The sequence below is a fragment of the Clytia hemisphaerica genome, unplaced genomic scaffold, assembly GCF_902728285.1.
Source record: "Clytia hemisphaerica strain Z4C2 unplaced genomic scaffold, Clytia hemisphaerica genome assembly, whole genome shotgun sequence".
NCBI classification, from domain to species: domain Eukaryota; kingdom Metazoa; phylum Cnidaria; class Hydrozoa; order Leptothecata; family Clytiidae; genus Clytia; species Clytia hemisphaerica.
The window spans coordinates 134286-161907 of NW_027103614.1; the positions used below are offsets into that span (position 1 = coordinate 134286).

A 27622-nucleotide genomic window follows, 5' to 3' on the forward strand; every position below is an offset into this window, starting at 1 on the left:
ACTTGTCTCCAAAGCATCGTGTACACAACTTACACATCTCTGCAGAATTTCAACAAATACACAGACGCCATTACTGCATAGTAGATTACCACAGATATCTCAAAGGAATGTCTCAAAAATATTGTTTAGTACAAGTTGTTCTAAACATTGCTCTTCAGGTACACTACCTGTCAAAGATGAAGATTTCAGACTTATATATGAAGGACCATTATCCAAGAGAATTAAATTTCTAAAGTTATTTTCATTTACAACTGCAACAGTATCTCTTTCAGCACCAGCTGTTATTTTCATGAGTGCTTCTACCTTGGCAACTATTGCGAAAGCGATTCTAGCATCAACCGTGGTTGTTATGGGAGTAACAACAACCAGTTTGTTACATTGGTTGACCAGAGTATATGTTTATCGTATGTTTTTCCACCCAGAAACAAGAACCTTTGCCGCTGAAACTTCCACCATTTTTGGAACCACCAAACGTCATAGGTTTTCTGTTGAAGATATTACTATACCAGAGATTGAGCATGCTTTTTCCACTTTTGAAGCTAAAGGGAATAGATATTTTTTACATGTTGAACTTAAAGAAGCAGACCAAATTTTGAAATACGTTCGTGAATATAATTTAGAAACTTTGTAGTGTTTTTTAGTTTTTGCTGATTTATTTTTTTGTATAATGAAAAAAAGAGAATGTGAACTTTTTTGTTTAGTTGACGTCTCCTATAATAATTGTACCATGTTTCCATTTAGGAAAGCATTCTACCAATCAAGAAAGTTATTTTGAAGGTAACCCCCCTCCCTCCTCTTCAAACTTACCTTTTACAAGGGTGCTACATACTTTCAATGAAAAAACTAGAGTAAAAAAGACACATCTTTTTCCCTCTTCACACTTCACTCTTTTCTGATTTACAAGATAAATAGTTACAATAAATTCATTTAATTTGAAAATGTATTCTTCACCCCTCTTTTTGTATCTTTTTTCCCAAAAGTTTTCTTCCTGTTTTGGATTTAGTACTGATCTTTCATATGTTATTAATTTCAGTATAAAAAATATACATAAGTACATCAACAATATAAAGATTAAAAATGTCGCTCAAAACGCTGCCAGTCTTGTTTTTGAACCTTGGAGGTGAGATGATGTATATCCTGGATCAACGACTAAATGCACAGAATATCCCTCCAGGAAAAGCTAAAAAGGGTAAAGTTTCATTTAATTATTTTTTTAATTTGATTTAATTTCTTCTTCGTCTTTCAGGGCTTTCAGCACTTCAAACGTGTACACTTTTTTTTGAAACCCGGTATCAGGATTCGAAAGTCGACGACAAATACTTTGATTAAGAATATTCACATAACTTCCCTCATCCTTCAGAATAGATTTTCGGAATTTTCTTTCAGCAGCTGGTAATGAATGGTTTCTCATATTTTGATTATAGTGATGCATGATATTCTGGCAACAATGCTGAACAAAAGGTTCATGGAAGAACTGTTTAAACCACAAGACGCTTATTCCAGGAAAGCTATGAGGACCGTCTTTGATCGTTTGGCACATGCATCTATCATGCGATTGAATTCTGCTAGTATGGATAAGGTATTAAAACTACAAGATTTATCAGTGAAGGTTCACTATCAATTTTACATTACCCCTATATCAAGGAAAGACAATTTTTGTATTTGATTCTTCTCAAAAGAATTTCTTTCGAACTGAAACATTATTTTATTTTATTATTTTTTAGTTGTACGATTTAATGACCATGGCTTTAAAATATCAAGTAAGTACCGTATAACACTATTTTACTCTTTTTATTATTTCTTTGGTTTGTCAATTTATAAACCACTAATCCTGGGTTTGATAAAAAACAAAGTTTCCAAACAAAGTTTGGAAAAAAAAGGAAAATGAAAATGAAAAATGAAGAAGAAGAAAATCAATTCCTTGTAGAAATGTGGTATAATTACCATTTTCACAGGAGTGATTTTTGGACCTACCCCGGTGGGGTGGAGGTCCTATAAATTAACCCGTGTTCGTTAGTTAGTTAGTTAGTTAGTTAGTTACCAACTTTTCTCGAGATTGGCTCATTCAATTTTTCTGATTTTTTGCACAAAGGTGCATTACTATAAACCCTCGAATGTGACGGAGCCCGATTTTCGAAAAAAAATTTTTTCCGGCCGGTAGAACCGGAAATGTCCCGAAAAAAGCGGTTTTTTGAGATTTTCTCGAGATTTTATCATTAGTTTTTTGCGATTCTTTTTGCACATAGATGCACATTAGTACTGCCGAAAAGGTGTCGAAAACCGTTTGCCGAAAAAAAATTTTTTCCGGTCTGTAGAACCGGAAATGTGCCGGAAATCGTCGTTTTTTTCACATTTCCGTCATATTTTTTCAACTTATTTAATTGTTTCTTTACAGAAAAATGTTCTTTATGATGATGCCCAAAACTTAGCATTGTTTGATTTCCAAAAAAATCATCCTTTGAATCCGGAACTCCTTTAAAAATCGGCCGGAACAGGCGAAAACCGGCGTAAAACGGTTTTCCTTCATTTTTTCAACTTAACTCGACAGATTTTCATGATTTTTTGCACAATGATGTAAAATGGCAATGCCCAAAATGTGACAGAGCCCAATTTTCGAAAAAAAAAATTTTCCGGCCGGTAGAGACCGGAAATGTCCCGAAAAAGCGGTTTTTTTGAGATTTTCTCGAGATTTTATCATTAGTTTTTTGCGATTTTTTGCACATAGATGCACATTAGTACTGCCGAAAAGGTGTTGAAAACCGTTTGGCGAAAAAAAATTTTTTCCGGTCTGTAGAACCGGAAATGTGCCGGAAATCGTCGTTTTTTCACATTTCCGTCACATTTTTTCAACTTATTTAATACACGGGTTTCGAATTAAATTTTTGCTTAGCTTTAGCTTTGATCCCATGTAAATTTGCACGAAAAATATCAAGTAAACAGAACGAAAATTGGCCGTGTATCAAGCAATTTTAGCTCATTTTTCCATTTTGACAGACTTTATGGGTCATTATGAAAACAAAAAACATTAAAATAAAAAGTCAATCGTTTAATCATATTTCTTTTATTGAATTTAAAATAGAAAAACATCTTTTGAATGAACACCTGGCTTTCAAAAGAGAAGAAAGGAAATCTATCAACCTTTTATAAGGCATTTCCCCTTATCGCTCCTTTTATTTACTTGATTTTTTCTCTCGCGCCAGATTTAATTCGAAACCCGTGTATTGTTTCTTTACAGAAAAATGTTCTTTATGATGATGCCCAAAAGGTGTTGAAAACCGTTTGCCGAAAAAAAATTTTTTCCGGTCTGTAGAACCGGAAATGTGCCGGAAATCGTCGTTTTTTCACATTTTCTTATTTAATTGTTTCTTTACAGAAAAATGTTCTTTATGATGATGCCCAAAACTTAGCATCGTTTGATTTCCAAAAAAATCATCCTTTGAATCCGGAACTCCTTAAAAATCGCCGGAACAGCCGAAAACCGGCGTAAAACGGTTTTCCTTCATTTTTTCAACTTATACTCGACAGATTTTCATGATTTTTTGCACAATGATGTAAAATGGCAATGCCCAAAATGTGACAGAGCCCAATTTTCGAAAAAGAAATTTTTTCGGCCGCTAGAACCGGAAATGTCCCGAAAAAAGCGGTTTTTTGAGATTTTCTCAGTTTTAATTTTCTCTGAATGATTGATTAAAGTGTCGATATTATTTTTCTTTCACCGTTAAACATCGATGCGTTTCTTAATTGCTTTCTCCGTTCCAATAGATATATAAATCGAAATTTAAAATTATACATTACTTCCATTAAATTCTAATTATTCGTTTTATAAATAGGTAGGTCCATTAAAGTATTACTTGTTCAATCTTAGATCATCATCACTGTCAAAAAATTTTCAAAAATATTCATTCAATCTAAAGACATCAAACAAAGTTTATTCCTGGTTGACTCTATAAAGTAGTAAAAAATGACAAAAAAACAGCCATTTGTTGATCATATGGTAATTATACCACATTTCTACAAGAAGTAGATTTTTTTCTTTTTCATTTTTCATTTTCATTTTCATTTTTTTTCTCAATTTTTTTACTTGATAATATTCCACTCACGAATATATTTTTAACGAGCACAAAGTCGCAACTTGATTCGAATTCTATCAAAAGTTACAGCCATTTTTTTCTCCAGCTGTAAATTATTTTGAGACAGACTTTAGTTTTATCTAAGGTTTAACTACTTCTGGTGTGGAAATTTAAAACTGAAATACAGAAAAGCTCAATTTCAAGCCGTAATAGGAATAACTTTTTTATAAGAAAAAATTGAAAGTTTTTAAATTAGAACTTTTCTTAAGAAAAAATTAAAAATCTACCTTTAATAAAAGTCTACCCTATCCTCTATCATCATCAGTGTCAGCTGCAGATTATTCTGAGACAGACTTTTATTTTTATTTTAGGTGAGTTTGAGCAAGCAACCGCAAGATGTTTTAATGGTCACACTTAATCATATGGACACAATTAGAGAATATTCACGTGGAAATTCACAAATCTTGGAACAAGTTGATTACGTTTACAGTCTTATTAACGAGGTATCAATCTCTATTGTAAAATATCTACCTTAAACCTCTGATTCCGTGATATTAGTTTTTGTTTTGCTCATTTCTTATATGTTTTCAATGTATATTTCAATGTTCCAGCTTATCTAGTTGCATAAGAAAGTGCGTCAATGAAGATGGAAATCTAAACCTGAAAATGTCATCTCATCTGAATCTTCATTTACAGTATGGTTTTAAAAGTAAAACCTCTTGATTTTAAATTAATTTTGGTGTATTTTTTCCCAACAGGCGTATTCTACGATGACACCAGGAGAATTTCAACTGATTCGTCAAACCTTACTCAACTTCTTCCAAGATATGCATATCAGGGTAAGTTATTCCGTCAATTTCTCTAGCTATAAAGTGTTTAATGATTCTTTTCTAGCCGATGATGTAGAGTTCTATTCTTTTTGTTTATCATTTATATATCATTCATATATCATTTCACCCTCCCCCCCCTGAAAGGTACAACTCAAATCAAACTCCTTAGACAAGAAAGCCTAAGCGGCGTAAACAAAAGGCCCAGTAGTGTTGGTAGTGTCAACATAATTTTCCGTTGTACAGTCGCCATACAACCTTAATTTACCGGATATATATCCTGAGCAACTATATTTAGAGCAACTAGAGTCGGGCGATCAATTAAAAATTGATTATTCTAATTTTTATGAGATATAAGTATCTCTTACTGTTTCAATATAAAGATTTGACCATATCATATTAATTATATGTGGTTTTTCTTACGCATGCGAACAATAGTAAGTCAGATAATTCGATTTTTAGCCTAGACTCGTCAACTGATAATTGCGCGCATAGGCCCCGACAAAGTCAAATTTCGACCAGTTGTGTTTTAAAGGCCCATTCCGCTGCGCGCTTGGCCAAAAAACGTAAAAAGTCTCTCGAAACCCCCTGAGGTTTCTTGTTTGTTCGACCACCCCCATGTATGAATATAAACCGATATCAAATTAAATTGTCCATTTTACGTGTTTTTTCTTCATTCTACTTTCTAGGTTTCCATCTTTTTAAAAGACAAAGTTCAAACACCGAACGGAAGATTCATTCTACCCAAAGGTGGAAAAGTACCATGGGGATCAGAAACACCCGGAGTCATCAGGTAATTGATTTTGAATCTTTTTTTATCAGTCTTTTATATTTAATGCATTGTAAGATCTCTTGGGGGGAGGAAAGGAAATCGATTTTTTTAATATTTTTAATTAAGGAAATTGGCTGTTATGGGTTTTAAGAATAAAGTGTCGTTTTGTCGTTGTTTTACAGAGTGATGAAGAGAAAAACTAAGCAAGACCATGAAGTTTCGGTTGATACTCTCAGAAGATCTTATGATTTCAGTTTAAAGACTTCACTCTTCTTGACACCCGAAGCTCTAAATTTAGAAACTTCCTTAGAAAGCAGCTGGAGTTTATCTTATCATCTTGTAAAACCTTTATAAACTGTGCAGTTTTTTGAATGAGAATAATTAATTAATCTTTCAGGCTGTAATATCCCCTCGTGGCCTAATTTTTTCTTCTGCCATACTAACTTTTATCTCTTCAGAATTTCAAAATCAAATTTTGAGAACAAAAGGTTTACTGAACTGGCAATGTAAGTTTGGAAACAGAAGATTGTTTAAAATTTCAAGTCGTACAATAACGAGTTTATAAAACACAATTTCTTTTTTACTATAGATTTTACAACGATCAAGGCGAACAAGCCAACTTGTCCAGTTTTTTCGTTGAAGGAAAATATCAACTTCCCGACAAACCAGGCTCTTTTGAAATACTTGGTGATCGAGGAACAAGGCTTGGTGTTAACATGTAAGTGATTGCGACGACCTATACCCCCTTCCATCAGAAAATTGGGGTTCCCTTTTTGTAGTTATACCGTTTTGAGGAATGAATGCAATGAAAATCTAAACTTCACAGTTCATGTCCGCTAATTTTAATTAATCTATATTTTCTGTGCAGTTATTATTAATCGCTAGTACCTTATCGGGGAGAAAAGTCGGAATTTTTACAGATGAGAAAGATTTAAGTCACTTTCCCCAAAAAAACTTGACCCGGTCTATTTTTTTCCTTTTTCTCCGACTAGAAAATAACGATTACCGTAACGGCAGTGCAGAAAATACAGATTAACCAAGAATACCAGACAGAGAAAAATGGCCTCTCCTTTCCCTCGGCTAGTCTTTTAAGCTACCTTACCTTCCCAGCCGGCACACAACGTTATTTCAACGTCCATACAACGTTCATAACGTCCATATAACGTTAGATGAACGTTGAAACAACGTTGGGTGCCAGCTGGGTTTAGTGTTGAACTCTAACAAAATCTTAGATTTTTGATTTGTGAAAAAAAAGTCCACATGAAAATTAATCCACCTTGATATACCTTTTCATTCAGGTATACGATGGCGAGACCAGTGGAGACATCCATCTCAACAACCGAATCTGTTACCAGCAAGCCATCCATACAATCTACAAAATCGGTATATTTTGATTTCTTTCTCTGTGTCCATTGTGTTTAAGGCCTTATTTAACGCATCCAGAAAATAAATTTAGTCGTATTTGAAAAGTTGAACCTCGTGAACCGAAAATATGACCTAATAAGGTTGGCCATCGCGGTGTCACTAAACTTCAGCCCCCCCCCAATATAAAAATGCTTCCTACGGCACTGACATTTGTTTTTAATTCTCATATCCATAGGAAGCAGATGATGTTAATAATACGGAATCAGCGAAAGCAGAATTGAACTTGTTGAACCATCTCCTTGCTGGTGCTAACAAAGGTTTGATCGCATTAACATTATTATTCTGAAAGTTGCTTTAGCGAGTTTCTCCATCATGGGTTTTGTAATTGCTAGCTGATCAAATATGTGCTCTGGTTTAATATGTATCAATAAATTTCGGGGATCGTAATTATGACTAATTTAGGCGTTGTCTATAATAATAACTTTTATACTTCCTGCTTCAATCAAGGCAATAAAATATTAAGTTTGGGGTAAAAATATTGTCGGCTAAACTTTTTGTCGAGTACGATTGATGTCGAGTAAGACCAAAAAGCTGACACAGTTCTCACGTCAAAACTTGTAATTTGAATATCTTTTTTTTTTCTCAGGACCATAACAAAATCAACAGTCCAAATTACTCAAACTATCAGACTATTCTTTAAAACCCTTTTGTTTGTATTTTTCCATTTAGACTCGAAAGACTTCCGATTGAATCTGTTTGACTCTGACGCGCAAGAACAGTAAGAGAAAATCTTTTCTTTGATTAACAATTTTCTCTGTTATAAACAATAAAATTCAAAACTAACTAGGGTATGACTAGAAAAACTGATGACCAAATCATAGTGTAGTAGCGTCGTTTATACGAACTAGAACTAATTATTATCCCGTAACAGTTTGCGTACTCTCATATAACCTATATCACTGCTTAAAGGCCGATCTCCATTTTCGCGCGAAATGAGCGACAGTTTTTTTCTTAACCTTTTTTGCCTGAAGAAAAGATTACGTCATAAAAAAGTTTCGCGCGAACAAACAAAAATTTGAGGGAAGTGCTACTTTTTTCATCTGTTACGTCAATTTCGACCAATGGAATTGCTTCATTTTTCAACCGACCAATGACCTTACAAAAACGTCAAAAAGTTTTCGCTCATGTCGCGCGAAAGTGGAGACCGGCCTTAACACGTAATATATAAACGAGTCTACTTCTGACTGAACTTTGATTTCTGACGATTTTGAGGGCGCTGGAGTACAGTCAGCGTCATCCAGTCTATCAAAAATCTATAAGTGGCCCCCGGGCTACAAAATTCCTTGTCACATATTTTTTTGTCGTGGTTTGATCAAATATTTCCTTTTACTAATACTCTTTTCAGTAAGGTTCATCACCGGCACCCTTCATATTATTTTCACTGACTATGTTTTCACTTCGAGATGATCGCTCAAATTAATATAAACATTGGCATTCTATTTTCTTTTCCAGAGTTGCAGAGAAGCAATACGCAAAAGTTCGCCATCGTGAAGTCGTTGTTGATGCAACACAGGTATAAACAGTAAAATAAAGAGATAAAGTTGCTTCAAGATTCTGAGAAACAGAGACAACTGAAAATTTTGGGGCATTTTTCATCCGGGTTAATTGTCTAGGGGTAATAGTCCCTATTGCTATTGGTATTTGTTCAGGGAGCACCTACTTTCCTCGGGACCAATTTTCTCAGTTCTGTCCTGTCACGATGCTTATATGATGTCTACTCATAAGGAAAGTTGTTTTTGAATTTCCAAACTCGTTAGCTTCTTTATATTACACATTTTACGATGTCGTAATTTTTCATTTGAATTTCATTTCAACAACTTTAGCGATCACAAAGAAGTGAGATTACGCAACTGATGAATGAATTCTCTATCGAAAGCTCTGGTGCAGGTACTCTCACCATTTTTTGAATTTCTCTTGATATTACGAACTATAATTTAGGTAACCCTTTTTCAAAGACCACAATACAGGAGATAGCACACTGACATAATTTCAACCGAACACTGTAGATCTCCTCATGAATAGTTCATTTATCCACCATCGTAAAAGAGCATTATATTTCAAAATAGGGGTGCCATACCTACTGAAGTTTTTTTTAAATTAATTTTTCAAAAGGTACATTCACGGTAAAGTCCAGTATTTTCATCCTTTCTGGGTGTTACCAATGCTGTTTGGTATGTGTGGACGGTTAGGGTAAGCTTTTCGACCCTCCCCAAGTCTCTAAAGGGTTACAAAAAGGACAAAACGTAAGAATAGTCTCTCTAGTAGTCAGGATTCCCGTCCCCTCCCTTGTACCAATGACGACGATTTTTAGTAGTTTTTTTTTCATCTTTACAGGTGGTGATAAAGGAGATGATTTATTGGCCTTGATGGATTCCACTTGAAATTATATTTCAAACTGTCAATCATTGCACTAACAAGTGAGATTTTAACGCGTCGTCAAATTTTTATAGGTATTTATTTAACTTTCTGTACTATACGGGAGAAATTGAAATTTTATCAATAGTTATTCCTCAAATAATTGGCAGTTAGTAAAAAGTTAACAATTTTAAAAAAAAGTTAATTTTTACTTTTAAACCACTGAATTAAACTATTATAAACTAAACTGAATTCAATAGGTTATATACCAAGTTTTAGTTTGCCTTTCTTTTTTCTTCACAATAAAGTTTTTTTTATAGAAATACACATACACTTTTTTTTTTTGTAAGCATAACGTTTATACGAATACTTAAAGCTTAAATTCGGTAAAAAATAAGCATACCTCCAAGCTGAAATGCAAAAAAAATGAGCAACTTTTCTAAAACACTGATCTTTTTAGGGTTACTTTTAAAAGGCTTCTTTAGCTTTCATAGACCAAAGATTTTCCCCTGCGGCGCCAAATTACAAAAAGACTGTAATTCTTTGAGCCGAATCAATGTTCCTTCCGACTTAAAAATTCGAAATTTCCATGAAGCCAAAGAAAATCAACAGATTGAAGTCTAAGCATATAAATGAGCATTAATAAAATGAGATTTTAACTTTTCATTTGCCTATGACCTATATAGATTAGGGGTAGAAACCAATCAAGTAGTCAGACGGCTGAGAAGTAAGTGTGAGACGGTAGATATAAGTTTGGCATGAAATTATGGCTAATCCTCGAATAATAAGTTTTGGGGAAAATTTGTCCCGATAAATACAATATTAGTATAAATAAATGAGGATTGCCTACAACCATAACTCCAGGGAGGGAGGGAGGGAGGTAAAAAATATTTCATCCTGTCAGCTTTCAGTTAGAGCGTCAACTTGAACAGGGAGTTGCAATAGCCATTATGAACATGACGTCACGTACGGTTATTAGCAAAGTAGACTCACTTGGCAGAGGGCGGCCACCCAGCCATTCCAATACTGTGGCGCTTATCAAATAAAAGTTAAGCCGCGATTTAACCTGTGTTAGATCCAGATTTTCTAAGCCTCAATCCGATTTTCCCGTATGCTTCAAAATCATTTTAATTACATAATTACTTAATTAGAGGTCGTTTTAATGGTGGTGTCATTAAATTTGTCTCGCGAAACCTTTATTTGTGTGCAGAGTGCATTGTTTATATACGTGTGTTTGCATGGTTGAGATAAGTATACTTTTGAATAGTTTTGATAAAGGTTGCGGCTTGAATTTGGGTTTTTTTGAGTTTCTCATTGCAATATTTAAAGATTTTAGAAATTTGTAATTTTAAATCTCTTCTTTTAATGAAAAGTCGAGACAAATATATTGAAAAAAATGCCAACTGCCAATTATTTAGGAGTTTAGTTAGTCAAAAACAATTACTTGATTCATGAATCAAATTGAACATTTTATGATGGTATCTTAGGCTGTTTTATGAAAATATTTTTAATGTATAATTTATTGCTTTTACTGTAAAATTTTATGATCGATTAGTAGTTATTTGTGGGTCACACCACACCATGCTAATATCCAATATCCTAGATGAATTATCCATGTATTTGAACTGTTTTTATTTTGTAGATAATATTATTAAATTATGCTTTCAGAAGATTTTTGAATGTTGAATAGACGATAATTGGTAAGATTTTTAACATTAACCCTGTGTCCCCTTTTTTCATCTCTTGAGTTTTGTGTAATTCGATACCAATCCGAAAGGATGAGGGAAATTCGACACAAAAAAATCACGAGTGCAGTTTTCGGATTCTATAACTGTGTTGTTTATATCAATCGAGAGATGTATGATGCATGTAATGGTGATACAAAATGATGTTACTCGAATATATGATGTTTGCTTATTAAGGCCGGTCTCCACTTTCGCGCGACATGAGCGAAAACTTTTAACGTTTTTGTAAGGTCATTGGTCGGTTGAAAAATGAAGCAATTTCATTAATAGAAATTTATGTAACGGATTAAAAAAGTAGAACTTCCTTCAACTTTTTTTTTGTTCGCGCGAAACTTTTTTATGACGTAATCTTTTCTTCAGGCAAAAAAGGTTAGGAAAAAAACTGTCGCCCATTTCGCGCGAAAGTGGAGTCCGGCCTTTAGATTCATTTTTAAATTCCCTAAAAAGATTTTTTTGCGTATCCAGCACTAGTTTAAGGAGCCGTAAATTTTTAAATACACCTTTTCGACGGTAGCCGCCAAATTCCCCGCAGGCATTTTTTATCCGTTTTACCACCGTAAACTCGATCCAATCCTTTTTTTGAACCTACTTGGAGGTCCTATAAATTAACCTGTGTTCGTCCGTTCGTCTGTTACCAACTTTTCTCGAGATTGAATCATAGAAATTTTGTTATTTTTGGTACAAATGTGCAAAATGGTGATGACCAAAATGTGACGGAGCCCGATTTTCGAAAAAATTTTCGGGCCAATTTGGGCCCAAAAATAGGGTTTCTTGGACTTTGTGAAACAGACAAAAATTGCCCGTGCGACAATTGGCAATTAAACAACAATTAAATTAATGAAAGTATGGTAAATTTATATGATTTATAGAATAATTATATCATTAAATTCCATTTGTATAAAGCTTCGTTACGATGTTATCAATAAATCCATGATGCGTTAGTAGCCTAGCAAAATAGATTGATATGAGAAAAATCATCACTTTTAAATCTCTATGGAAATTCTCTTTGAAAATTTGATATTTCAAAGGTTTTTTGTTGAAAAAATTTAAACGATAGAAAAAACTCAAATGTTTGATATCAAATGTTTGATAAGGTTATGTTTAATTTATTTATTTATAGAGCCTTTTTGAGTTTTTTGTCAGTACATTTATCGGTGAGCACAAAGATTTTCTGTTTTGAATTAAAATTCTGGATATTTAATTAAAGTGCTGAAAACAATTTGGTGACTTTAGTAATCTAATAATTTTATTACAGTACTGGAAAAACCATTGATTCAGGTCAGGACTTCTACTTTAGTGGACGAACGCCTGTGTAAAAAAAATTGTCTCGTAAGAACTGTTATTTTCTTTATCAAAGAAAATGTTGGAACTGGTTATCTATATTTTCACATCAATACTGGCATTGCTGCTTAGTTATCTTCTATATGAACGAGTGACCAGCAAAACCAACCACATACCTCAACCATGGAGTTGGCCCTTTCTCAAACATTATCCATATTTTGTTGAAAAAGACCATGTGAAATTATACGCTGATTTTGCAGAACCATTCCGAAAAGCTGGCAAAGAATTTTTTAGGGTAAATAATCTATCACGTGAGTAAAACTATTTTATTTTAATAGTATAATTTTATTTCTAAGTCATTTTTTCGTCGTATTCTTTTCAAAATATGATGGAGCATCCTGACAGATACTCAGATGATTGCTTTCTATGAAAACACTAAATAACTTTTCTAAACCCATTGTCATCTATCGCACTACATGTTTTTTCATTTATAAGAATAACGTTTATAAGCATATGCAGGCTCAGGTTTGGATACCTAAACAATGGCTCTTTTGTTTGAGAACAATAGAATGGTAAACATAATGAGAGTCTGATATAGGGGTAAACACTTGCTTATAAATAAAAACATGTATTCCATCTACTATCCCCACCGTAATATTTGGGGAAATTCCTTCAAAATTTTGAAACTGCAAGTGATTTTTAAGTGTCTGAAAGTACACTTGGAAAGTAGAGTATAAGTCTGAGTTTTATCATGAGACTTACGAGTTTAGAATCTTAGGAACTAGAAGCACAAAAATGTTCCAAAGAGGCTGAGAATAGAGCCTGGACGCCACTTAACCCCTTCCCAATCGAAAAATCCAATGAAACAAAGTGGAAGTACTGAAATCTCAATTCTCGCCCGAGCTTTAAATTCTGAAAAACGTTCAAATTAAATTCCCAAATATTGTCAATATATTTCGGCACCGATTGTAGTCTTACGCCTAAATCTCCTCTCGCCAGAAGCATGTTTCTTTGCTTGGAGATATTGATTTTTATTTTTGTGAAATATCTAAGATCCCCGATCGGAGTTTATTTGACTCTTCCATGGAATCATTCTTCGCAAACTTCCATTATTATTGTTTCTGTTTCTCTATTTCACCATATAGTTCCAGAACAAGTTGTTCTATTGAACCCAGAACATCCAAAATTGGTTCTTGGTCGCCCAGATTTATTTGTCCGTTCAAGAGCACTGAATGACGTCATTCCATTTTTTGAACACGGACTTCTAAACGTGAGAGGTGATCAGCATCGTCGACAAAAGAAATTGTTAAGTCAAGCTTTCACACCAGCAATGTTGAGCAAATATTTGGCAGCATCTAACAAAGTTGGAAATGATAAAATTCAGGTATAAAGATTGTATTTTTGGTGTTAGTTACACATTTATTTGTTTTATAAGAACATTCAAAATTTTTAAGCTTTCGGATATTCTTAACATTTTGGGTCTAAAAGCTTAAAAATGCTCTTAACATGTTCTTATTTATACCATTTTTACCCATTTTCCTAAGAAATCGGGTGTTTTCGAGTCTACAAAGCCTTAAAATGTTCTTAACTTGTTCTTAACATTTTTGCCATTGAAGCTTTGTTTTCATATAGTTTGTTCTTATAAAAAACGTGTAGTTACTAGCTGAACAATTCTCCTACTAAAAGTCTGTACCTCAATATAAACTGCAGCGGTGACAAAAAAAGCTGTAACTTTTGATAGATTCATAATCAAATAGCGGTTTTGTGTTTGTTGAAAAGATCAACAGGAGTGAAATATTATGAAAATAAAAGAAATGAACGAAAATTGGAGAATGAAAAAGAAAAAAGTGACAAATTCCCCCCTTAACATATATAGAGCGGTTAGTTAAAATATTTTTCACGCCAAAAACTAAATTGTTTCACTCAACCCTTTCCGACTACTTTGGAAATTTTAAATTACTACACTCCCTTCTCACAGACCCGTTAGGACCTCTTCCCACTGGAAAAATTGGCCAAAATATAATCCCAGTGGAAAATTATACCCTAATTTTTGTTCCCGCTGAAAATAACCTGATAAGTAAATCCTCACTACAAAATATTATGCTATTTTTTCCATTCCTACTGAACTTTTGGCTTGAAAACAATATAATTCAAATCCCCAGCCGTAAAAAACATGGGAGTATCAATCTCCATCAATCCGTTATTTTTACCTCCAGTGGCTGAAAAAAATGCTACCAGATCTGTGAGAGGGGGTGTATGACTGTAAGTCTAATTTTTAGAAATGGCATGATTTAGCCAAACAACACACTGATGATACTATCCACGCACCAGCAGCTCTTATCGACGTTTTAGCCGATTACACCGATATAGCATTTACAGTTGCTAGTAAATCATTGGTCTACATGCCTGAACAAGATTACCAAGAGTTCACCAAAGCTTTATTAGGAGTTACGGATTTATTGAAAGATGGCACCTTCTGGAAAGTCTTATTTGCAAAGATCCCTTTCGTTAAATATTTACCTTTTGGTACTGATGGTGCACGACAGAAATCGATCAAAATGATTGATACTTCCATACGCAAGGTACAAAATTTTAGCAGTAAAACTAGACATTTGATTAATTTACAACCCTGTTTGTTTCTCTATTTTTTCAGTTATGCTCTTGCTCAGTTTCACCTAGTCTCTAGAGGGTCAAGTAGTTCAAATCTATAGCGCATTCCAAACATACTACAACCAGTGCAATAATATATTGGCACCAGCCTCAGAAAAACACTGGATTTACTCACTTCCCTCTCCATCAATCCCATCCCCCTTAATTTCAATGGTTGAAGAAGGCAACATGGCTGCAAACTGAACCATTGAAGCTTGGGGAGAGTTGAAATAAGTTGTAACATCAAAAATCAGTGTTTACTGCCAAATAATATTGCAGTGATATTTGTAGTATTTGCAAATGTTAACAGAATAAGATACCATAACCCTTAGAAACCTCTTTACCAATTTAGGTTATCGAGAAAAAGAGGCAAATGATCATCAACAGTGAAGAAGGTAGCGATGACAACGATCTTGTTGGAATTTGTATCCGTGGTCAATTAGACCAAAGTAAAATTGATGAAACACCTCTCACCGATCTGGAAATTCGTGATAATTTGGTGACGTTCCTGATTGGTGCTTTTGATACTACATCGTCCTGTTTGACATGGACAACTTATGCAATAGCAAAGGTTTGGCAATATTTTAAATGGTTTTCAAGAGTTCAAATTTGGTTTACTGTTGGAATGATGGATTTTTTTTTTAAAGAAAGATTCTATAGAGATGAATATCATTTTTATCTTTTGCACTTTTTGTAAAGAGAATTTGAAAGCTTATCCTCGCGTCTAAAACAGTCGATCAATACACCAGTCTCAATAACTTTAAGAAAAAGGGGGATTTAACAAATATTTCTTATTTAAAACCACATTAGTTTAACAATGCCATCCTTAGTTTGAAATTGGATAGGGCACGGCGAAAGACCTCAGGCGAAAGCACATGGAGATAGAGCTGACTTTCAAAGGTTTTGCTAGGTTGGATGGGCTGTTGATAATGAGAACAGTGCTCAGAAGCTTACTTGTTTTGGGGCAAAAACGTACCCTTCAGTTTTGACTTCACCAAAACTTTTCCCCAAAGTTTTCATCGTGAGGCTCTGAAGTTTTTTATTCGGTGCCTAGAAAGCTTCCGTGGAATTTGTCACCTCTGTTCACATCTGCTTCGTCATATTACTGCCAGACTAGAACCGCTTTGAATGATTGGGTGCTGCATGGGTTGAATAAAAGTACGATAAATGGCCAAAATTAGAGAAAATCATGAACATTAAAACACACTTAACTTTTTATCAGCATCCAGATATCCAAAAGAAACTGCGAGAGGAGATCAATCAAGTTGTAGAAGACTTTGATAACGTCACATACACAGATATCGCAAATCTCAAATACCTCGATATGGTGATCAAGGAATCATTGCGTTACTATAACGCTTCTATTCGTGTTGGACGTCTTGCAGCTCAAGATTGCCATATTGGTGATACATGGATTCCAAAAGGACAAATGATCAAAACAGTTTTCAGTTTATTTCATATGAACGAAAAGACTTTTCCTGAACCAGAAAAATTTGATCCAGAAAGATTTCGTGAACCAGGTTAGTGGGAAAACATTACATTTTTGTCTTGTAACATACAATGTGTCCGGAAAAAAACGGAACAGAATAAAGACTGTACTTCTTTTTTTCGGACACACTGTATTGGTAATAAAGATAATGATGACAAATAAATGAGATGATCGTCTATGATGGTTCATGCTTTGACCGCCATGGTGGTGTACCCCGCTGAACTTCTTTGCTCTTGGCACACAACTTTTCCATTTCCATTTTCGAAAATTTTTAATTTTCCACCCGCTTTTTGGTAATTGTTTATTTTTGTTAATCTCATTGATTTAACAAAGAATCCTCAACCAATTATTTGCGAATTTGACCGATCACCTTATTGGAACCTTTTTCCAATGAAATTTTTGCACCCTGTTGAATAGTAATTTCATAAACGCTTCATAAACGCTCCTTCTCGTGTTAGTAGGTGGGCGTTGACCTCGTGAAATCGAAATAGTGATGTCTAAAAGTCTTAGATTGTTTGGTCACTAACTTATCGACTCTATCTAACAGTAATATCCTAGGTATATTTTTTAGCGAGGTTAAGTTTTTCCAGTAGGTAACGAACGGTATATGAAATAGGATAGCCTGATGGAAAACGTGATTGTATGAAGCTCATTAAACTATTGCACTTTCTGTTTGTCTTCGTGATCATACTTAAAGTCACCTTACTTATGCTGTGACATAGCGAGATCGAGATATAAAATCATTAATCTATATTTCTTATTTTCATTCATGTGCAGTCAAAATTGGTTCATGGCTTGCATTTGGATACGGCCCGTACAGTTGCATTGGGAAGAAATTCGCGTTGAATGAGATTAAAACAGTTCTTGTTAAAGTGGTTGCAAATTTCCAACTCTCCTTGAAGAATGAACCGAAACTGAACCGAAGAATCAAAGTTGGTTTATTCAATGAAGAACCGATTCATGTTCTCATTCAACCAACAAAACGTCAAGAATAACAGACATATCATGTTTTATAATCATTTAATCGAATGTATAGTTGGTCAATGTCTTAAAAAAATCATGTCATTGGTTTTCACTTCTTTAGCTTGATGACGGAAAATTTTAATATTTCATATGATAGCTTGGATAGTGCATAATCTAAAAAATTAGGTATTGTCATTTTCTTTAAGAAGCCAATTAAAATTTTAAAAGTGCAAAAAATGTTTTGGATGAATTTGATTCAAAGGATTAAATTCCAAAGAATTGGAAATTTTTGTTTACAGGGGTTAACATTTATACGAAGTGTTTCCAGGAACAAAGAAAACGATTTAAAGAAAACGATTCATCCTCAACAAAAACCCGTTTTCAGCTTGCAAAATTTACCAAGGTGATTGTTCTTGTGGTCAAATTTACATTGGTGAAACTAAACGATATACTGTCGCTACGGTGGTGTGAACACGAAAATGTCACTTTAAAATCAGAGCCTGAAAAACATTTAAATTCCTACCCAAATCACAAATTCCAATGGAAAATTGTCCTCAATGCCCCAAAGAATTGGAGAACTCGTAAAAATCTTGAAGCATCTTTTATTGCTATCAAGAACCCTGGACTTAATGATCAAAATTACTGCTTTTAGAAATGGAGTCACGTAGATATTTTATGCATTTTCTTTTGTTTTTAGAATGTTTTGAATCAATTTTAATTACTCCCGAAAAAACTTTTTAGATGTAGATAGAAATTTGTGTAATCTGATAGAACTCTTGTATTTTTATAAGCTTGAGAATGGTGATACCACCGAAGTATATTGCTTGACTGTTTTTAAATTTTGAACTTTGAAAAATGGCTTCAAATTATAACACACGATTCATCATTGTTACATTAAATATCGTCCAAAACATTATAACCTGAGATCAGATTGTGGTTGTTTTCTGCCCACCACGCTGAAGCTCTAAAGGGATGGGTGAAAATATACACTCTGACGAATATGCAATCTCGAAATCGTAAGGACTGCGTTTGTCTAAAAGGACTGGGGATGACAACAAAGTTGCGTGATTGTGTTTATGAATAGGGCGCCGTATCAGTTTTTAAATTTCTGGCGCACAACAAGATTCTAGTTGTAAAATTTTCCGCGGGAGGGCTTTTTTCCTCAGATGTATAATTTTCAAGTGCCTACAGAGGTTTACCGTGCACGTAAGAAAATCATGAACAGCTGTTATCAGGTTAGGATGGAGTGAGAAGGTTTTTTTTGCAAATATTGGGCTATCAAATTTTGTATCCATGGATGCATACAGGGGTGGAGAACGAGCATTTTCAGGGGTAATGCAAAAACAATTTCCAGGGTGTTTAGGGAAAGTTTTTGCAATTTTTCAAGGGAGTTTGGTTAAGTCATTTTCCTCTCGAGATTTTCCTTGGGAAATACAAGAGATTATTTTAGGTCATTTTTCTTGGGAAATAAGAGATTATTGTCGGATTAGGTGATCCTATCGTCTACACAAGATCACTAAAAAAGGGATATATTTGAAAATGGTGGCTAGCCCGGGGTGAAGTAAGCAGTGGCGGAGGTTTTCACTGTGTTCCAAACTCTAACGCCACTTTTTTCCCGTAAACCACCCTGACACCCTGACTACGCGTTTATATATTTTCTCGTGGTTACTGACCCTAAAACAGACGATATATCGTCTATGATCGGATATCAACAAACTTCACATCTCATCATTCAGAACACATATTTATTTAACTGGATTAGTTTCCAACCTTCTCTATATCCCAGAAACCTCGTGCCACAGACCCGGTGGGACCCCTGCCTTACTGAAAAATTCAACTGTAGGAAACACTCTGGGAGAAAGTTCCAACGGGGCTGTGAGACAGGGATGTACTTCAGAAAATTTTTTGGCATATACCAATAGATCAATCCTTTATTTTATATCTTTCCAATTTAAGTGGTCCTGGTTTCACCGATTGTTACTTTATAAGTCTTGCTGATAAAGAATTTGTATGCCCAAATGAACCACCAAAAGGCGTAAGAAAAATATTGCTCGATGCTTCTTCCAATATACAGTAGAGTCTCTTTTACCCACAACCTTCAAAACTCGAACAATTTCTTTTCGTCCCTCCAGTTGAAAATGGTTTAAAAACCTTCTCCATAACTTGGGATTTCCTTCTCGAACAAATTTGTGCTCCCCGTGCGTGTTCGAGTACTTCAATAAGTTGGTACAGCCGTCACAATGGGCTTTTCCAGAAAAAAATTGAATATAGCGGGTGGAGGATATAACAATTTTCAGTGATTTACCCCCTGGTAACTTTTGCCCCCCCCCCCCGGACAACGGGTTTTACCCCCCGGACAACGGGTTTTACCCCCGGACAAGCATCAGTTGACTCCCCGGACAACCCAAATTACCCCTGGACAGAGCAAATTTACCCCCCGGACAAGGCAAATTTTGATGATTTTTCGCTACCTCCATGTACGGACATTTTCTGGAAGAGCCCAATGCTTCTTCAACATTGCAAAGGGGAGGAGTGGGGGAATACTCAAATGTTTCTTTGGAAAATGTTGCCATAAATGGTGATAAACCTGACTCTAGCGATGTCTATTGTGTCAAAGAGATTTTAACTGTCAAAGGGGTATTGGGTGGTTTGCATTTCCTTTGGAATGACCAAGGTACAGATGCCAATAAAGATTTAATCATTTTACTGAGCTGAAGGTTCTGAATATCAAAGTGTCAAAGGATTTAGTGCAGTTGTCAGCTACAAGATTTTACCAATAAATCCATATTTCCAACCTATCCCATCTCTATCGGTATTAATGGGTAATTAGTTTAATCAGTATTAATTAGTATTGATTACTATTAATCACTATACTCACAGAGAAGAAATGTTTTTACTCTTTCTTGCATTTTACTCTTTCTTGGTTTTTTCATATAAATCTGACCATACAAGAGATGTCATAGATTTAATTATGCCAATCTTAATCATAAAATATAAATTTGCAGAAATTTAATGGATAACATAAATTTTCGGATTCGATTGAATTGTTTAAAACAAATTAGTACATAAATACAAGGTTAAATATAAAAATAGGTTATATGAAAATACCAAAAATCCTGGTGTAAACTAATTCCTTCATTCTCAAATAGACCGGGTGTGCGTGCGTGCGTATGTTTAGTTAAGCACCGGAGCAGAAAAAGGTCATGCGTGATAATACACCTCTCATGGATTTTCTACTTCTTCCTTCAGCTTTCATCTTTGCAACCTTTTGTTTGTAACGTTCACAATCTTCTGCTCGTTCCATTTTATTCTTCTCTTGTTCCGTAACTAGAAAACAAAAATAAGTACTCGCATGATCATGGAAACTCAAAGGGGAGAACCAAATTCACAACAAATAGAGAGGGTGATAGAAATAAAGAACGATGAATTGCCTCAAAAGCTTCAAATGATTTGCTCACCAGGAATTTTGATTAGCTTAGAAATCTTGAGTATTTTGCGTGCGTAATGATTTTTTGAAAATTTTCACATCACATCAAAAGAGGATGTTTCAGAAAGGAAAGAAAACAAAAAATGAACAAAAAATTGAACAAAATTTATAATTTTGTCACTTCATAATGTTAAGCGAAGGGGATGTAGGTGCTATCTGACTCTCTCACCAACAGTATAACAAAAAAGAGTTAAAACCAAGCCCTCTGACTATATCTTATACCGAACCTCACTCAGTTAACAAATTCCAAATATTTTTAAGAAAGTGCTCAGACATGAAAGCTTGATTTGATGGTAGGTAGCACTCAGTTTGTTGATAGAGTCAAAACACCTTTTCGACCGTAATCGCCCTAAACTCGATCTAATCCTTTTTGGAAACATTTTTCTTTTGTCTATAGGTGCGAAAAAAGGACTGGGACGGTTTTAGTGGGATAAAGCGGACAAAAAATGCCCGCGCGGTAATAGGCGGCTACGGTCGAAAAGGTGTATTCTAATTTCTCTCTGATGAACTGGAAGAACTGAAAACTAACCTGTTTTTCCGTAAACTTCAACTTCGCATAATGATAGCGGGGCATCGTGTTTCTTTTTCTCTATCTTCACAACTTCACCGAAAAATCTTCGTTCGTTAGTAAACTCTTTTGCTTTTACGCCCTCCATATTTCCAGTCTGATTGAATGGTGGGTTTGACGCACGCATTGCATCATTGGAGATGAAGTTAACATAAATAGTGGCATCTGATAATTGATCACCACAACAATCTTCTCGGTTATAAATGATAACACTTTTGATTAAAGATAACGAATGTAGTTGAACTTCCCACCAACTATCAGAACTTGACTCAGTGATACTAAGAGTGTGTTCTGTAAGTCTGCAATTCACGTGGTTACCATTGACAGCAAGATGGCTGCCACTTTGACTCGATTGGTCACCTGATTGTTTGGTTATTCCGTGATAAGCAACATTGTCAGAATCTTCTTCACTTTTAACTATGGTAAGAAAATTCAATATCAGAATAAAATAATAGTTTAAAAAATCCTTTCAAAAAACCCTTAAATATCTAAAAATGCTTTGTATCAGTAATCCACTGATATGTTTTTTATTTATCTATCTATCAGTACTAAAAAAGGTCCTAGGACCCACTATTCGTACAATAAGCCAGTTAGCCAGTTGGTGTAAAAAAAGAAGTAAAATTTATTGGAATATGTTATTCACTTTCCAAAAAATAAACCTGATAACTTTTAGTACGATAAAGGAGTTTGTAATGTCGTTGGAAAGAGGAACAGAAAAAGGAAGAAAAATGATCTTACATAAATGTCCGTAAACTTCGACTTCACACAACTGCAAATATTCGTCATTTCGATTTCTCTTCGCAATCCGTAGAATGTTCCCATAGGCTGGTTGATCGCATTTGATATTGTGAACAGAGGCTGTTTCATCAACATTTGCGAGGTATTTACACATTGAAACTTTTTGCCCTTTACGCCCTTCGTATATATCTCTTCGTGGGCGTTCACGCCAATCTTCTTCGGTCTCAATGGTCTCTTCATCAATAGCGAATATAATGATATCAGAAAGAGAATTTCCACATCCATGAATAATAACTCTGTCAACATGGTATGGTTGATCCAAAGCTACTTCCCACCAACTTCTTTTGCCAGATATTGCAATTTCAGTCTTTGAACAGGTATTTTCAGAAAGTGAACATTTTGATTTTTGACCATCAACAGCATGAGAACTGGAATGTTGTCCAGTGGTTGTTGACTGTAATGTCGGGCGATTTAATGCAAGATTTTGACCATTTCTCTTCACTAAAATGTAGAAATAAAGTTCAGTAAATTTTAGCTTAGTATTTTGGTTGAGCTGAAGTGTTTTCTTTGCCGTTAAAACTTTTAATTATAATCTCTACTGCTATGATTTATGTTCGATTTATTTATAAGTCGTATATTCTTATCGGGGAAAAGATGTCGGTGTTTTAATTAGTTGGGCGGGAAAAATTCGTCGGGGAAAAATTTCGTCACCCCCTCAAAATTTTTGTCACTTTCTCTCGACATTTTTTCCCGATAAGTTATTGTATAATTAGTGCACAAAGTTGAAATTCACGGCAACTGAGTTTTCGCCATTTTGGTACCGTACTCCAATTCTTCTAATAATCCCAATTTCTTGGCGTTTTCTCCATTACAGTAAATTACTGGCTTTTCAATTAATTTTCATTTATCAGACAAATCCGTAAAAATAAGGCCTCAATATAATCTAAAACCTTGTTTTTTATTAGTCAAAAAATATATCAAAGTAGTGAAAAGTACTTAAAATGATTCAACAAATTTTTTTTGCGAAAATACAAATCAATATTCTCAATTAGCTTTCATATGATCAAACTTACCCTTTTCTCCGTATACAACCACTTCACATAAACGAATGCTACCTTCATCCATCTTGGAGAGCATCACAACATTACCAATAGCTCCAGCATTGCATTCGAATTGTCTGATGTAAACATTTTTCATATCACCAGTATTAGCGCAAAGGCTTCTTTTCCCACCGAAATCATAAACATAGATATCGACATTTGATAACTGCCCAGAGTGATCAGTATCAACTTGATTGTAAAAAATAACAGTATTGATTTCATAGACACCATCCAAAATCACTTTCCACCATTGATTCCTACCAGCTTCAGTCGTCGAAACAACATATGGTGAATGACAATACTTAGTATAACCATCGACTGATGCTGGTAATCTTTCGGGATCTCCACTTGATTGAATAGTTGGTCTTTTCAAAGCAAGATTCCCACCTGAAAAAATGATGTTTTTTTTTTAGAAAAAAGGGGGGGGGGTTGACCAAGAGGTCTAAGACATCAGGCCTGCAAACTAAAGAATCCTGACTCAGTATCTACCGTTTTTAATTTTTTCATAGACAGCCAAGCTTGGTTGATGTGGATTCCTAATCGAAAGACTACTCAAAAAGTCGCAGATCGATACTACATCGTAAAATATATACTATCTATCAGTCTACCCTTCCCACAAAAGAATTTCAGCGCTTGACCAATCAGAAGCTTCGCGGGTGTTCGAAAACAATAGCAGCAATATTATTTCTGATATTCACTTGTTTTTGTCTGCGATGGCTAAAAGCACGAAATTTAGCCCTTCGGGCTTTATATATATGGTCCCGACTCTATCTATTTGTGAAAATATATTATTATACCTCTGAATTCTTCGTATTCTTTTTGAGCTTGAACTGCAAACTCCTCCCATTTAGGAACTTGAACCATCACTGTTTCATACCAATACTTGCGAACCACCGATGATGTCTCCTTCCAGTAAATGTCTGATAATGCGAAAAGATCTTTTTCACCTCTCCTTTCCAAGTTGGAATGGTCTTTCCAATATTCACCTTCTCCTGGTGGAGCGTTGTTGATATCAAGTTCAATTTTGTATTTGCACCATTCGTGGTTTGCAGCATCTGGAATCATTTTACATTTGCATTCCATTTGACGGTGAACTGGGTACCGTAACGGTTTTATACGACCGAAGCCAAAGACAGTTCTGTATTTTGTGTCCATTTTACCACACGTAAAAGTACCCCTACAAATGCTTTTTGTCCCCGTATCATAAAAATCAAGAATTTCATTGTTAACAAAGTTTGCATAGTCAGCAAGTTCCTCAGGAATGACCATTCCTTGTTTCAGGAGACGTTCATAATCCTTCTCTTTTCCTTTTTCGGCTTTAAAACTATCGATTAAAGAACGTAGAACGAGGAGGGTTAAGAAAGAGTAGTCTCTGATAGAGACAAATTGAAATTCCAATCTCTTGAGTTCTTTACGGGTCGGGTTTTTACCACTAAACAGCATGAAATGGGCGCGATTTTTTCGGATATCCATAAAAGCTTTTCTTTGGCATTCATTCACATCGCTTTCGTCATGATAATAAACAATACAGTCCGCCCAACCGTTAAACAACACCTTCAATTCTTTTTCGACCCATTCGCTTTCTTTTTTCAAAATACTATCATCCACATATCCTTTCATTTCATTCATTCTCTTGGTGATTTCATCAGCAAATTCTTTAAACGCTTTATTAACAGCTTTTATAGCATCTCCAACAGAAGGCGTTTGTCCCAGAAATCCCAAAACTCCACTTAAGACACCTAACCATGGTGCCATTTTGGATGCAGTTTTAAACAATTTACCGAATTTCGCGAACTCTGTTGTAACCTTTGTCGCTACTTTGGCCGCATCTCCTGTCTTCTTAGCACCTTTTGCAATAACACCGAGAAAGCCTGTAGTTTTAAGAGTAGCTTGTGGGGCCTTTATGTCTTGTACTTTTCGGATTCCACCGCCTGGTTTGTAGGGTTGAGGGACGCAATATCGCTCGTTACTTGTGATTCGACCTCTGATACTCCACACTTCCATCAAATTCATGCATAGTAGCAGGGCAAAGATCAGCTTTCCCATCTTCGTGCTATAATTCGAAAGTATATGATATTTAACTTTCTTTCCTAAAAATATTTGCGATTCTGGGACTATTTATTCTTATAGAACTTTTTGTTTCAATGCAAGGCTGTAAAATATTTTTAAGTATGACAGTTAAAAATTCCTTCTTTAAACAAAAGAATATATTGTTACGACCCTAAAAAGTAGGTTGATACTAAGTATATCCTCTAGACCACATTTTTTGTTGACTTCTTGGTAGGGTTCATGTTTCATTAAGGTCCACAGTCTCAAACCTACGGTGGCCGACAAGGGCAAAAATCTTACTTTCTTTTTTTGGGGGAATCTTTGTTTTTTTGGGGGAATCTTTGTTTTTTTGGGGGAATCTTTCTTTTTTTCGGGGAATCTTTGTTTTTTTGGGGGAATCTTTCTTTTTTTGGGAGAATCTTTGTTTTTTTGGGGAATCTTTCTTTTTGGGGGAATCTTTAACTTTGAGGGAATGTTTCTTTTTTTGTGAAGAATCTTTAATATTGGGGGAATCTTTTTTTTTTTTTGGGGGGGGGGATGCTTTTTTTCTTGCCCGGGGAGGTAATAGGCTTTGCGGACACCCAAATTTCCTATTAGAAGAGTCTTGTGAAATCTGGAATTCTTCAAAGGACAGAAATCTAGAAAATAAACCCGAATTTTCACTAATTTTGTTATTCTTATTGGATTTTGAATGCCAAGGAATTGGATTTTTAAGCTCTTTTTGAATCTTTGGAGAGACTGGAACTACATGTTGTCATTTTTACGACCTTTAGTGGGGTTCTCAAGATCCAAAAAAGCATTCTTAAAAGCGACACATACCCGTAACCTCCTTTTGATTAGGTACTCTCGGGTACCTAATAGCCGGGGGGATTGGAATAAGGGGGGGGTTGGAAAAAATCTCAAAACTTAATAAGCGGGGGGGGGGTTCGAATAAAAATGTCCTGGGTGGAAAATTTTCGAAAAATTAATTAGCATGCCATGACCAATTTTGTTAATTTCAACACCATTAATTCTATAACAGTCTAACTTCCTCGGTGATTTTAGTATTCAACCTCATCAAGGCTGGCCTCTTCTTCTGCCTACATATTCATAATTTTAAGTTGCTGGGCCTTCACGCCGCCCCACGGGTTTTCTTGTTCTTGCATACAGTACCCATATACAGCAGACAGAGCGTACACGCGCGGGCGATTAAAAACGATCGCGCGGAATGCGGGTCAAATAATTCCCGTGAGCAATCTCGTTATTCATCAAAATATCTTATTAACTTATTGTTACCATTTTGATAGACTCAATTATTACGGTACCGAATGAAGGAAAATCTTAAAGTCATGACTCAAAAAAACATTCCCCCGCTGCAAAAAAAAAGATTCCTCCAAAGTTAAAGATTCGAACAAAATTAAAGATTCCCCACAAAAAAAGAAAGATTCCCTCAAACATGTCTTAAAGTTAAAGATTCCCCAAAAAACAAAGATCCCCCCCCCCCCAAAAAGAAAGACTCCCACCAAAAAACAAAGATTCCCCACAAAAAAGAAAGGTTCCCCCCAAAAAAAGAAAGATTCCCCCAGAAAAAAGAAAGTAAGATTTTTGCCCTTGTCGGCCACCGTAGATTTTAGCTCTGGATTGATGCTTAGTCAATGAAAAGAAGAGCCTCTCTCACGTTTCTGTAAGACCTCTCCCCACCAAATAATATTTTCTCCAAATAATCTTTTCTTTTGAAAAATATTTCGAAATAAATTCTTTGAAAATATCTACAGTGTGTCCCAAAAATTTATTTTATTACATTAAATACCCTCGTTTTCGCCTTTTTTCGACTTTTTTGAAAAGCAATAATTTAGTTTTAGACGATAACTTTTGATCTAGTTGACCAAATTTGACAAACGACCCCTCATAATTGAAATTTGTCCTTTCTATTTTCAAAGAGGGGGGCTTTTTTTTCTGGGACACCCGGTATAAGGACCAAAACTATTCAAAAACGATTTGGATCATTTTCTCCTTTTAAATGAACAAAAAGGGAATACCTTCTGATACAAGCACCCAATGAAAATCTTTACTTCGATTACACGTCTTCAACGAGCATTGATCATTTATCGAATGCAATCGTATG

At 34.9% G+C, this 27622-nt stretch overlaps 3 protein-coding genes across 4 annotated transcripts; 2 read left to right on the forward strand and 1 right to left on the reverse strand.

Annotated features, from left to right (window-relative positions):
* Positions 1–1037: 1037 nt before the first annotated feature.
* LOC136802212 (protein OSCP1-like) lies at positions 1038–10324 on the forward strand. Its single transcript, XM_067058925.1, has 13 exons — positions 1038–1189; positions 1425–1579; positions 1725–1760; positions 4442–4573; positions 4829–4909; positions 5587–5690; positions 6259–6387; positions 6968–7052; positions 7270–7351; positions 7764–7812; positions 8547–8607; positions 8918–8981; positions 9429–10324. The coding sequence occupies exons 1-13, from the start codon at positions 1078–1080 to the stop codon at positions 9473–9475; spliced, it is 1137 nt and encodes a 378-aa protein (XP_066915026.1). The 5' UTR covers positions 1038–1077; the 3' UTR covers positions 9476–10324.
* LOC136802211 (cytochrome P450 4d1-like) lies at positions 10318–18500 on the forward strand. Of its 2 annotated transcripts, none has more exons than XM_067058924.1 (7): positions 10318–11149; positions 12552–12786; positions 13621–13859; positions 14755–15057; positions 15477–15695; positions 16347–16644; positions 17391–18500. In XM_067058924.1, the coding sequence occupies exons 2-7, from the start codon at positions 12555–12557 to the stop codon at positions 17606–17608; spliced, it is 1509 nt and encodes a 502-aa protein (XP_066915025.1). In that variant the 5' UTR covers positions 10318–11149; positions 12552–12554; the 3' UTR covers positions 17609–18500. The 2 variants fall into 2 exon arrangements, with proteins under 2 accessions (XP_066915025.1, XP_066915024.1); XM_067058923.1 differs by lacking the exon at positions 10318–11149 and adding an exon at positions 12281–12348.
* Positions 18501–20593: 2093 nt separating this feature from the next.
* Positions 20594–27622, reverse strand: LOC136802213 (uncharacterized). Its single transcript, XM_067058928.1, has 6 exons — positions 27537–27622; positions 24267–25522; positions 23443–23856; positions 22370–22870; positions 21593–22048; positions 20594–20903 (listed from the first exon to the last, which is right to left on the reverse strand). Exons 2-6 carry the CDS (start codon positions 25513–25515, stop codon positions 20755–20757), a joined length of 2769 nt encoding a protein of 922 aa, XP_066915029.1. The 5' UTR covers positions 25516–25522; positions 27537–27622; the 3' UTR covers positions 20594–20754.